General features: G+C 30.9%; 1 protein-coding gene and 1 pseudogene across 1 annotated transcript; both read left to right on the top strand.

Moving 5' to 3' along the window:
• LOC120131309 (protein NUCLEAR FUSION DEFECTIVE 4-like) lies at positions 1-1,871 on the top strand. The gene is made up of 2 exons (XM_039148322.1): positions 1-1,251; positions 1,439-1,871. The coding sequence occupies exons 1-2, from the start codon at positions 41-43 to the stop codon at positions 1,866-1,868; spliced, it is 1,641 nt and encodes a 546-aa protein (XP_039004253.1). The 5' UTR covers positions 1-40; the 3' UTR covers positions 1,869-1,871.
• A 3,584-nt stretch (positions 1,872-5,455) lies between these two features.
• On the top strand, positions 5,456-6,792 carry LOC120131529 (annotated as a pseudogene).
• Positions 6,793-13,963: the final 7,171 nt, after the last annotated feature.

The raw sequence follows: 13,963 nt of genomic DNA, 5'->3' as shown, positions 1-13,963 counted from the left end.
TTGTACATTCCTAAATCTCCCTTTGCCTTTGGGTTTGGCCATGGCGATAAATTTTCTTCAAATGCTTAGCCTAGTTGCCATGATTTGGCTTCAATCCATTGGTGGAACCAACACCAATTTCCCAGCTTACTCATCCCAACTGAAGCATCTCCTCTCCATCTCACAAATCCAGCTCAATAACCTTGCCTTTGCCTCTGACGCCGGTAAGCTGTTCGGATGGCTATCAGGCATAGCGGCCAACTACTTGCCCATGTGGCTCGTCCTCATCATCGGTTCCGCTCTCGGGTTGATCGGTTACGGAGTGCAATATCTCTTCGTCATAGGCCGTGTCTCCAACTTGTCATACGGTGCCATTTTCTTCCTCACTGTTCTGGCAGGAAATAGCATCTGTTGGATCAATACTGTTTGCTACATCGTTACAATCAGAAATTTTCCCCTCGACCGTCAACTCGCCATAGGTTTGACCGGTAGCTATCAGGGATTAAGTGCAAAAATCTACACAGATATTGTGGAAGTTGTCTTCCCTTCTTCAGCCATGCAGAGAGCCAAAGCCTATCTTATTCTCAGCTCTGTCTTACCTTTCACCATAAGTGTCATATCTGCACCAGTAGCTATAGTTATTAATGTTGTTGAAACAAAGAGGGCCAAGGCAGCGTTCATATCGATTCTTGTCATAACAACAGCCACAGGAGCCTTTGCTGTAGTGGGCAGTTTGGGATCAGCATCATCCAGGTTATTATCACCTTTAACTAATGCAGTTGGTATGGCAGCGTTGCTATTAGCCCCACTTCTAATTCCCATAGGTCTAGGACTAAAACAACTCGTACCAGCCAGAATATTGAACAGATTAAAACCAGAGGAAAAGGTTTACATAGAGGAGATTAATAATGCATCCTTGGACAATATGGAGAGTTGGGTGAAAGAGATTAGAGAAAGCATCAGTTCTTTCAGTGTAGAAATTAGTGGAGAGCTAACCGGAAGTAGTATCGGAGATGATAGCGTACGTGAAACAAATGAAATAATCAGTGTGATGGAGGAGATCGATGTGAAGGTGATGTTAAGGAGACTGAACTTTTGGTTGTATTTCTTTGTTTATCTTTTCGGCGTTACACTCGGCTTGGTGTTCTTAAACAACTTGGGGCAAATAGCCGAATCTCGCGGATGCACGGCTTCTGCTCTCGTTTCATTATCTTCTTCCTTCGGTTTCTTTGGCCGTCTAGTACCATCTATCTTCGATTACTTTTTCTCAAGGTAAGACCAATTAATAACTTCCTTTGATCTTCTGTACAGTCAAACGTCGCACAGTTTATGATCACATTACATTGAAGGCAATATGGGGTCCTTTTAATAGGTTTTAAAAGCAATCGAATGAGAATCAGTTGAAAGTTGATGATCGTGCATTGAAATTATTCATATTAATTAAAATTTGAAATTTCAGGAGCAAATACATGTTATCAAGAACTGCATTTGTGGTGGCATTAATGGCGCCAACAGGAGGAGCTTTTTTCTTACTACTTGTCAACGACAGGAGCGAGCTATGGCTGTACATCAGCACCGCCATCATAGGAGTTTGCACCGGTGCAATTACTTCCATATCCGTATCCATAACGACCGAGCTATTCGGGACGAAATATTTCGGCATCAACCATAACGTTGTGGTGACCAACATCCCAATTGGATCCTTCCTCTTCGGTTACCTCGCTGCCATTGTTTATCATACGGAAGGAAATGAAGGTGGGAAATGCTTTGGCATGGAATGCTATAGGAAGACCTTCGTTTTATGGGGTACAGTTTGTTTGATCGGGACCTTTCTCGCCTTAATCCTTTATGCTCGTACCCGAAAGTTTTACAACTCACTGAGATCATAGGGGGCACAAAGAAGCTAATATATTTTATAAATCAATACACATATACATGACAAGCTAGCCAGCTTTGTAAATTTTCATACTGCTTGTATCGGTTGAGTTGATTGCTTTGATTAATAAGAGTTTTGCACGCCATTTGTTGTTTAACTTATTTGATGATGTTCGACATGAAACGTACATGAAAACGATGTTTACTTCTTCTCGCTTGTGATATTCGATGCTCCTATCTATAATCTACTTTTGAAAATGGTAATATGGTTGCAGTTGGACACGTAAAGTGTAAATTTTGTCCGGTGCCTATTGGCTATGATTAGAAAAAAAAGACAGTCCGGGCCGTTTGCCGATTTGTCTTCAGCCCGGTCTTCTTGGATGCCGTTGGTCTTTACGAGTAGTGATCTGTTTTTTGTCCCAATGATGTAAACAGTTTTATTAATTAGTTCAATATCACGTATAGAAGTTTATTTTGTGATCTATAGCATTTATTATAATTTTAAAAAACTCGAGACGTTGAGGTGATGAGTTTTAATAAAACATATTTTTTCATTAATTTTTATCACATTGGGATAAAAAATTGAATAAAAAATATTTTTTATGAGAATACGTCACTTCGACGTGACGAGTTTCAAGTAACTATAATAAACACCGTAGATTCCTAAATAAATTTCTTTCTGTCGCACTGAGCTAAATAATTAACCCGCCTACGATATTAGGCTAAATTTACCGTAATGACCTTTCTCAATAAAATTTGAAAGTATTAAATTATGTTTAGTGAAATATATAGTAGTATTTTCTCATACATAAATCTGATCTCTTACTTGATCTTATCTATAAATTTCCTTGAATGTTAACTAGCGAATCCTTCACCTTATTCAAATTAATTTCAAGGGCACAATATTTGTATTTTTGTCTCACCACTGAAACTTGAAATATAATTTTTCTCTCATAAAATGATGAGATGATTTAAAAGATTCAAACTAGAGAATTAGAAAAAAAAAACAAAGACAACTAAAGTGGGGCTGATTTCATGGGGGTTCTTCATTTTGGCATTGACAGTCGCTTTGACCCTGTGGGGGCTCTTCATTTGTGGATGTAATATATATATATATATATATATATATATATATATATATATATCGTTTTATCCTGACCTATTATTGTTAATTACCTGTATACGTCTATGTCTGTACGTGCGTAGAGTTTGCTCTTCCTTTTGATCTAGATTTTTAGCTAGATAATGATGTAAGGAAGATGCTGGGATTTGCTATTCATTCCCACACATCTCGATCACATAATGTTCATTTATTTAGAATTCCCTACTCTCATGTTTTCCATATATATGAGATATGACTCCCACCAAATGTTAGGCGCGGCTCGAAATTGTTGTACCAAACAAACAATTCTATATATTATATTATGTATCTAACCATACATTATATGTTGGTAGTTACTATACTATATATACGTAATATTTTATACTAATTTGAGATTATACATGAATATATCAGAAAAATATTTGTTGAATTGTAAATCCGTCGTTTAAATAAGATAATATATTGTGTTTTTTTAATTCAACTCAAACATATATGTATGTTATGAATATTAATAATTTCCCAAGTCATATAACATTGAATCTGGTTACAGTTTTACCTTGTCAGAAGAAGGAAAGCCCCACCATCCATGAAAAATGCATCCAAAACCAAGCATGCAACTTTATTCAGCAAACGACGACGTTTTCTCTCTACATAAACTGCTACAAAACGCCACGTTAGGCACGCTCTCTCCATTAAAATGTTGTCGACATATTCTACTGAATAAACCCCGGAAAATGTTTTCAGCTTGATACATTACAACGAACCTAAATTAATCTTGTGCCTAATTTTCAGCGCAAGTGTTAATGATCTATGCAAATTAACTAATTACTACAGATAAATGCAGTGGGGAACAGAGATTGATCGGTGTGTGACGATAGATGCTGCAGTAAATGATTCATTAATATAAACACACTGTGTTGCCTCCAAATCCGTCCACGCAAACAGTCTACGCTGGGACCCAATTCGAGGCATTCCATCAGTCTCTGTGCCTGAAAACTAAGCCACATCATTTCATGTTATCTAATCAATTAAGGAATTCAGTCCTCTTTTTTCTTTTTCTGAAATCACATTCACACGCGTTTAGTTTTGGAAAAGAAAGATCAGTACGATCTATGCTAACGTTTGGCTGAGTTGTTATGACATCTTAAATCTTAATTTTTGTCGTTAAAATATTGAGATTTTTTCTTCGACATGAACACACTGTGTCTGATTTGATCTTGTAGTCAAGAATTATTTAAAAATAAGAATACTGTTTGTGATTTTCATTTGATCTTGTTTGTTTTTTTTAACCTGATATTCGTATCTCACAAACAAAATGACAAGATCTCGAGTTGGGTAGGGTTTACGTGAACAAAATTTTAGTGGACTGGGAGGCTCATATAAAAGTTATACATTCCCTTGTTTTGTCAGAAATTGTGGTTTAACCATTCTGGTCAACCTTGCTTGGAAGTACTTCCAGGTGTTGAGTTATTACATTTGATTTTGGGTAAACTATAAAATTAATCGTTTTTGTTTAAGTTTTATATATTTTTTCTTATTAAATTTAAAATATATAATATTTTGTCACTTTTGTTTTTATTTAGTGAAGATATAATCACTGGAAGTAAACTTTTGTTAGACCTTTAACGGATTGCAGGCACGGTATAATGAATTTATAAAATTAAAAAGAGTAAACTAAACAAATCGTCACTATTATTTGAGTAAGTTTTTATTTTCTCACTAAAGTTTCAAAAGTAACAAATTGATCACTAAGCATCAAATAGGTTCTTGACCAATGACTTTATATCTAATTTATCCCAAAAGCTTTCTATTTTTTCTATTTATATATATATATATATATATATACTTTTAGAATTTTAAAATTAAAAATTAGAGATTAACTTTGTTGGACATGAATGATACATGCACCACAAGGTTCACATCAAAAGAATATGGGCCAACGCTTCCAATTGACCCACACAACAAAGCATTTGAAAAAGAATATCAGAACAACAATAAACTTGCGACAACTTTTTAAATAGTATCCATGTTTTATTTGGTCGACATGCCTTTGGAGATACGATCGATTGTCTCTTAGCTTTTTAACGGTACTTGAAACGCGTCACTCCGATGTCGGAAACTCAAGATAAGTTCATTTTAGTGAAGCATGCATAAATTTTTATATGGAATTAATACGAGATTTGTAAATATTACGAATTTTTGATACTTTTATTGATTATCTGTAACATAATTTAAAGTTAGAATTTGCATTATAGTTTAAGGCTAGATTTATTATTTTATTAGGAACTATAAAAAAACATATTTAATTTATTATTATTTTATTCCTTAGCTATTTAGAACCTTTGTCTTTTCTTGAATATAATACAATGAGAGTATCTTGCTTCATGAATCATGATACACTTTATTTCCTTTTCAATTCCAGGTTCTTGCGGCTACCTTGCTTTGCATTTTTTTTTTCTTTTTCTTGATAGAATCACTTGTTTAAGTGTGCAAGAATAGATGGAAATGCTTCTTTACTCGTTAACTCTCTGCTACCCGCAGTACCGTAATGTATACCAGACTCATGACAATCATCACAAAACAGACAATCCCACTTTGCAGAAGGGCCTAGGTGCAATTGCCTCATCCATAAATTAAATTGGTAAATCTGTCGAGGCCAGTTCATAAATCCCTTACCTTTTTGTTGGTAATAAATATATAAATGTTCCTGGTATCAGCTAGCTTGATTTTATGAACTGTTTGTTCATAATTAGAAAGTGGAAAGAGAAAAGATGGACACTTTTGATTTATTCAAACTACTTCATACAACTTATATTTTTTTGGTAGCCAAACGTTTACCACATGCCAATCTATTCATCATACAACTATCATGTCTCTCTTGTACTTCTTGAAATTGTTTACAACCCTATAATTATTCATTCTTCTTTGATTGCATTCAGGTAGGTCTTACGATTGTGGAGAATCGGACGGCAGGCATCATTCAGGAAACCCGCAAGCATATCAGGAAGAAGCCTAGTGGTTCTATGGCACCAAATCACACGGCTAAACAACCACAAATGCTGCACCAAGCACGAACATCCTCGCAGGCTGATCTGGAAATTCAATTGAAGGCATCTCGCGACGTAAGGTGGCCGCTTTGTGTCACTGGTTCATATGATGGATTTATTTTGCTGTGAGCAGTGCCTGTTATCTGTGGTTTTCTAGCTCAAGAAGCCTGATTTCAGATTTTTTAGCAATATAAAAGTAACAATGGTTTGAGCATGATATAAGATTGTTTTTCTTTCTTATATTTTATGTAACCCTCTGTTATTGATGTCTTGAAACTTTTTTATAGCTGTCGTCATTAGCTCAGTGGCATATATATATGTAAGAGCAAGAACAATATCAAATTAAATAGTACTCATCATGAGAAAGACAGGTTGTTTATAGATTTGAAATAAGTCGTATAGATCTTTTTTTTAAATATTTTAATTTTTCATGTAATAGCTTTTGCAAAGGAGAGATGCGCTCAGCTGGAGGAAGAAAATAGAATCCTTCGTGAGAATCATGAAAGAGGAGATAACCCAGATGACGATGAGTTGGTATGCAGTTTCATAATTTTATCCTTTGCTATATTTACTCACCGAAAGGATCTGGATGCCTCTTTCGTTTGAAATATAGTTCAAATTTACTCCTTGGATGGACCAATTGGCCACTCATTTTTGACCGAGTGCATTTTTTACATCTTACTATTAGTTTGATTAAAAAATAGTCAGAAATTAATTGTTCATACTATCATATGAAACACTCCTACTGTTAAACTTTTACCCTTTTTCGAATTAAAATCTAGGGGCGGGTGAAAGGCAGTTAAAACTTAACTCGATATTCTGTAACAATAGGATTTCTGAAAGGATAGAAGCCGATGCATGACATGAAGCATTTTCTAGTATCTTCCTCCCCACTTTCAAAACAATGTGCAATATCCAAAAACGATAAAAGTCAAATACCATAATATTTTCAATATCCAACAAACTAAAGAACATCCCAATTTCATTGTTCAACATACATAATATATAAATATTCAATGAAATAGTTCTAAACCAAGGTAATGTTTCTAGCCATATAATCAGTCCACATAGCTTGTGTAATTTCATCTCTCTTAGTAGCCCATTTTCTAGCTTCTTCTTTCTCTTCTCGCTGCGTAAGAGTTGGGTATTGCCAAATTGGACTCAACTTCCTCGTATAATCATTCATTAATTATATCATTAGGATCGACTCCCATTATATGATTATGGACGATACAACAAGCTAATACTATATCTATTTGCGTCTCAAAATCCCAAAATGGCTCAGCATCTAACACACGAAAACATTTCTTTAAAATCCCAAAGACTCGCTCAACAATGATTCGTAGTGATGAATGACGAAGATTAAAGAGTTCATTTGCATTTTCAAGACGATGATCGCTAAATTCTTTTAAATGATATCAAAGACCACGATATGGAGAAAGAATTTCATTCCGAATGCCATATCCAGCATCGACAAGATAATATTTGCCTACAAATTGACAAAATATGACTATCACTTAATACCTTATGAGTTTAATTGAATTATTATGATCATTAATGCAAATTATTACTCCTAGAATCTTAAATCCTCTTGGACATGTAAGTGCATCGGTTAAAATACGAGAATCATGTGCACTACCTTCCCAACCAGCTAGAACATAAGAAAATTTCATATCAAAGGTAATGATAGCTAGTACATTTTGTGTCGTACCCCCTTTACGACTACGAAATTTTTCTTGAATGCGAAGTGGAATATTTGCATGAACATGAGTTCCATCTAATGCTCTCACACAATCTTTAAAATATGCGTAAAACCTTGGATTGTTTCTTATTTAAGGAGGAGTTGACTCATCAAGTAATCTAATGACTAGTTTATATGATTTTAAAATTGCTCTACACAATCTTAAAGTAACGCTGAATTGTCTCCAATAATCTATAATATCTTGATCCAATCACTCTAAACCTCACATTATGACCAATTACGTGTAAAAATATGAGAACTTGTTCCCTAACATTCACCAGTATTGTAGACTGTAACAAATTGTTCCTAGTAAGGATATCACACAAACTAAAAAAAAAGCTACTGGTCGCACCCTTATTATATCAATACATTTCTGGTCACCTTGATATAAAATACTATCGATATAATTTTCCCTTTCATAATATCGATTCACATAACATTCACGGGTTATTTGTTTTCTAGATCTTAATCTTTGAGTTAAAAGATCCCTAAAAGCTAATGCTGAAGCAACAACTCCCATTATTGCATTATGAACATAATTACAATCCATATTCGAATGCAATTTGAGTCTAACCCAAATTATTGTTGACTAAAAAATCTTGACTAAAAATGACAATATATTCGAATGCAATTTGAGTCTAACCCAAATTATTGTTGAAAAAAGAACCCATATTGACTTCCATAAACATGATCAACCCCATAGTATTTCTCTGAATAACAAATAAATTATGCTGAATAAGACATATTCATCATATGAACAACATTTTCTGGAAAGGAAATGAGTAAACACATACCTTTCAAGTTTCAACCCTAAAAAGTAATGCCAATTGACAAATATTAAAAAGAGAGCTTAAAATATGTAATATTTCAACAACAATATTTCTGAAACGAATAGCCATTGACATATTGAGGAGTAATAAATTAGTGTTTGACAAACCAAAATCTAAAACATGGATACCATGCCCATGTATGTATCATACTTTCTATATTGGCTCGATTCACATTTAGTATGTGTTTGTGTATATTTCTTATGAAGAATTCAAATGTTAACAATAGTCTTTGGTTCCCCTTTCCCATTTTATCTTGATTTTTTTTAATATTTGGTGGAACCAAAATATTCTCTATGTCCCTTTCTATGGTATGTGAAAATAATATTTTTTGGGATTTGCGGTTCAAATTTGAAGTCAAGTTATAATGCAATTAGGGATGACATGAATCGGGTTCAACTTTAGGGTAAAAAAAATTCTCAACTCAAAATAAATAGAATCATTATCTTTTGTGTATTTATGCATAATTGTAATAATATTTCTCTATTTTTTTAAAAATTAGGTTCTTGTTTTATTGAATAAGAATTAATATATATAAATATATATAGAGAGAGAATTATGAAATAATTTTTGGAAGGTGTCTTTCGTAGGAATATCTATCGACCTAAATCTAATCTATACTTCCACTGGTGCGTAAAAAAGTTGGGTTAAATTACACTGTTTCTCAATGAATTATATTATGTCTCCTATTTTCCTCACCCAACATTCAATTTTTCTATTTTGCTCACTGAACTTTACAAATTGAACCATTTTGTTCACTCTGTTGTTAACTATTTAAGGACATTATGATGTGGCACAACATCAAAACGATGTCGTTTTGAAAAACTCAAATATACACTAAAATTACGTCATTTCGAATCATACATTGAAAGTTCGGTGAGTAAAATAGGAGAGAGAGTAAAGTTCAGTAACGAATTGTGTAATTTACCCTTTTTCTTTCTTCTTCATTTTTTCTATGTTTGCCATCATATCATTTTCATTCCGATCACCGTCCATTGTCATTGACTGTGGTTGTTCGGTCTCAAATTTCATGGGCCTCAGTTCGGATAGAACCCCGCCAAGGCACGCTTCATCATCCACGCTTTTCTTTCGTTGCGCCAGCTCATACAAAATTTTACGAAGGCGTGACTCATGAATCGCGCTTTGTCAGAAAAAATGCTAGATTAATAATATTTTAAAAAAAGATGTCTGATAAGTAATATTTAACTATTAGGGTGATTTTTTTGTTAAAATTGTCAAATTATAATGTATGGTGCGATTCAACCACTTCACATATTCAAAGGCAACAATTTCAATAAACCAGAAAACGTGCACGAAAAGCTTTAGTATTTAATACATCAACTTAAAATATAATAGATATCGTTGTCATATTATTGTGCTAAAACTTTGTTATTATATATTATTTTGATGCTTTTAATAAAAAATTATATCACATGTTAGTTATGCATCATATTTTTATTATTTTTTTCTATTATATATTAATTTAACATTATCTGTTTATTTAAGATCTTTAATATACTTTTTTTTATAATTTAGATAAAATTTTATTTGTTTTTATATGTAAAATTATAATATTTCACTTAATTTTTTTTATCTGTTTTCTTCTTATTTTATTTAATTTAAGCATAAATTCGACTCATAAATATAGCTTTAGGAATGGAAATAGTGATGTTTTCTTCTTATTTTAGATCTTTAATATTTTTTTGTTTTATAATGCTGTCATGTCTAATTAAATATTAAATACATATTATTTTAAAAAAAACTTTAGAGTAGTTTTGATAGTTAAAAGGGAAATTTATTTTTCCTTATTAATTTGGATTCGGGTAATGTAGTTTGCAAGTGTACGTAAATTTTTAGATTGAAATATTTTTAAAAAGGGTAAAGTATAGTAATGGTCACTGAACATTTCAGAAGCTTGCATTTAGGTCCCCCAACATTTAAAACTTGCAATACAGTCCCCCAACATTTATTCCATTTGCAATATGGTCCCCCAACTTAAACCACAGTTAGAAAATTAGGATAAATTATATAAATGGTCATTGAACTTTTCAGTCACTTGAATTTAGGTCCCCCAACTTTTAAAACTTGCAAAACAATCATCAATTTCATTCTAAACCCCAATTTCCAAAGTAATTCAATTTTATTCTAAACCCTAAATTCCAAAATACTTAAATTAAATTCAATTATGTCAAAGTTATTATTATTTAATTTCATCTTATTTCATGTGATACGTATTTTTTATATAAATATAATAGTATAATTCTTATCTGTTGAAGAAATTTTTTAATTAAAAAAAGTAGTTAGGATATAAAAGAGGTTGAAAATAATTCGAATTTTAAATTTATAAAATGTTATTTTGACGTATAAATAAAAGTGTAAACTACTCGGTTGACAACTTAACTATCTAGCCCTTTTTACTTTTGTCATCGATCTTTTAAATTTATCAATCATACCACATAATTATTTAACTGTTTCAACTAAGCCACTAGTCATTACCAATTGATAAAAATGATGATGTGGCAGTTGAAAGGAATTGACATTATTATACATTCAGTCTTTATTATTTATATAATCAATTTGGTCCTAAATTAAATAAAATTTAATAAATTAATCATTTAATTAGGATCTGACATGTGTTAGCACATGATCATGACACGTGTCATTGGTGACACGTGTTACCACCTAATTATTTATATATGCTATCAATTTGGTCCTAAATTAAATAAAATTTAATAAATTAATCATTTAATCAGGATCTGACATGTGTTAACACATGATCATGATATGTGTTATTGGTGACACATGTCACCTCCTAATTAGAAGAAAATTAAGTTACAAAGAAGTAAAATTTGGGTCTTGGGCAAACTCAAACCTGAGTCACGCAAATGAAAGATATAGGGTGGAGCCACTAAGCTAACACCATCGTTTGTGTTAAGAGATATACAATAATACATATACTAATAGTATGACCAATGCCAGAAAAAAAAAGAATATAATGTAAAATGGAAATAATGAGATTTGAACTTCGGCAAAAAATTTGAAAGCAATAAATGATGTGAAAATATTATATTTTTTACAATAAAAAATATTATATTTGATAAATTGTTTGATAGATTTAATATATTTTTTAAATATTAGTTGATACAATATTTTAAAAGAATAAATTTAAGATTTATATATTTTTAAACTAGATTTAATAATTATATTTTTCATATTTATAATTCATGATTATATATATAATCTTAAGTTGAGTATTTCTAATATAATTAATAATTTTAATTTCTTATTAAAAATAAAATATTCAAAAAATATAAATGATTCATACATTAATATATGAATATATTTTTTATTTATACATCTAAATATAAATATACATTTATATAAATATATTTTTATTCGTTGTGTCTGTGCCTTGAACTCTTTCTTCAAGCCTATATTACCTTAAATTGAAGTATTTTAGAATTTAATTGAAGTATTTTAGAATTTAGGGTTTAGAATAAAATTGAATTACTTTGGAAATTGGGGTTTAGAATGAAATTGATGACTGTTTTGCAAGTTTTAAAAGTTGGGGGACCGAAATTCAAGTGACTGAAAAGTTCAATGACCGTTTATATAATTTATCCTAATTTTCTAATTGTGGTTTAAGTTGGGGGACCATATTGCAAACGGAATAAATGTTGGGGGACTGTATTGCAAGTTTTAAATGTTGGGGGACCTAAATGCAAGTTTCAGAAATGTTCAGTGACCATTACTATACTTTACCCTTTTAAAAAAACTTTTAAGTTACAGTAAGATACGGTATGTGTTATTGAATGATGTTTTTATTATTAGATTTCAAAAATTATAATATAATTATTAATTTTTTAAAGATTATAAAATAGTTATTAAATTTATAAATTTATTACAAATAAAATAAGTATTAAAATGATAAAATTTTTACATTTTATTATAGATTATAATAATGATTTTATTATAATTTAATAAATATAGTAAATAGTATTTTATAATATTTAAAATAATAATTTGACCATAATTTAATGACACCAAAATAATATGTTGACCCTAAAATTAAATCTCATCGCCGACCCTGTCAGTACTTTTTAAAAAAGGGTAAAGTATAGTAATGGTTACTGAACATTTCTGAAGCTTGCATTTAGGTCCTCCAACTTTTAAAACTTGTAATACAGTCCCCCAACATTTATCCCGTTTGCAATATGGTCCCCAACTTAAACCACCGTTAGAAAATTAGGGTAAATTATATAAACGGTTATTGAACTTTTTAGACGCTTGAATTTAGGTCTCCCAACTTTTAAAACTTGCAAAACAGTCCTCAATTTCATTTTAAACCCCAATTTCCAAAATAATTCAATTTCATTCTAAACCCTAAATTCCAAAATAATTCAATTCAATTCAATTATGTCAGATTTATTATTATTTAATTTCATCTTATTTCATGTGATACGTATTTTTATATAAATATAATAGTATAATTCTTATCTGTTGAAGAAATTTTTTAATTAAAAAAAGTAGTTAGGATATAGAAGAGCTTGAAAATAATTCGAATTTTAAATTTATAAAATGTTATTTTGACGTATAAATAAAAGTGTAAACTACTCGGTTGACAACTTAACTATCTAGCCCTTTTTACTTTTGTCATCGATCTTTTAAATTTATCAATCATACAACATAATTATTTAACTGTTTCAACTAAGCCACTAGTCGTTACCAATTGATAAAAATGATGATGTGGCAGTTAAAAGGAATTGACATTATTATACATTCAGTCTTTATTATTTATATAATCAATTTGGTCCTAAATTAAATAAAATTTAATAAATTAATTATTTAATTAGGATCTGGCATGTGTTAGCACATGATCATGACACGTGTCATTGGTGACACATGTCACCACCTAATTATTTATATATGCTATCAATTTGGTCCTAAATTAAATAAAATTTAATAAATTAATCATTTAATCAGGATCTGACATGTGTTAACACATGATCATGATATGTGTTATTGGTGACACATGTCACCACTTAATTAGAAGAAAATTAAGTTACAAAGAAGTAAAATTTGGGTCTTGGGCAAACTCAAACCTAAGTCATGCAAATGAAAGATACAGGGTGGAGCCACTAAGCTAACACCATCGTTTGTGTTAAGAGATATACAATAATACATATACTAATAGTATGACCAATGCCAGAAAAAAAAAGAATATAATGGAAAATGGAAATAATGAGATTTGAACTTCGACAAAAAATTTGAAAGCAATAAATGATGGGAAAATATTATATTTTTTTACAATAAAAAATATTATATTTGATAAATTGTTTGATAGATTTAATATATTTTTTAAATATTACTTGATACAATATTTTAAAAGAAT

This window comes from Hibiscus syriacus, unplaced genomic scaffold (genome assembly GCF_006381635.1).
Source record: "Hibiscus syriacus cultivar Baekdansim isolate YM2019G1 unplaced genomic scaffold, ASM638163v2 tig00110556_pilon, whole genome shotgun sequence".
Lineage (NCBI taxonomy): Eukaryota > Viridiplantae > Streptophyta > Magnoliopsida > Malvales > Malvaceae > Hibiscus > Hibiscus syriacus.
Note: the sequence above shows the minus strand (reverse complement) of the source record. Positions and strands in the feature narration are given on the sequence as shown.

Coding starts and splice junctions, on each gene's coding strand:
- LOC120131309 (XM_039148322.1), top strand. CDS start 41: ATGGCGATAAATTTTCTTCAAATGCTTAGCCTAGTTGCCATGATTTGG. Junction 1,252..1,438: donor TTCGATTACTTTTTCTCAAG/GTAAGACCAATT, acceptor TTGAAATTTCAG/GAGCAAATACATGTTATCAA.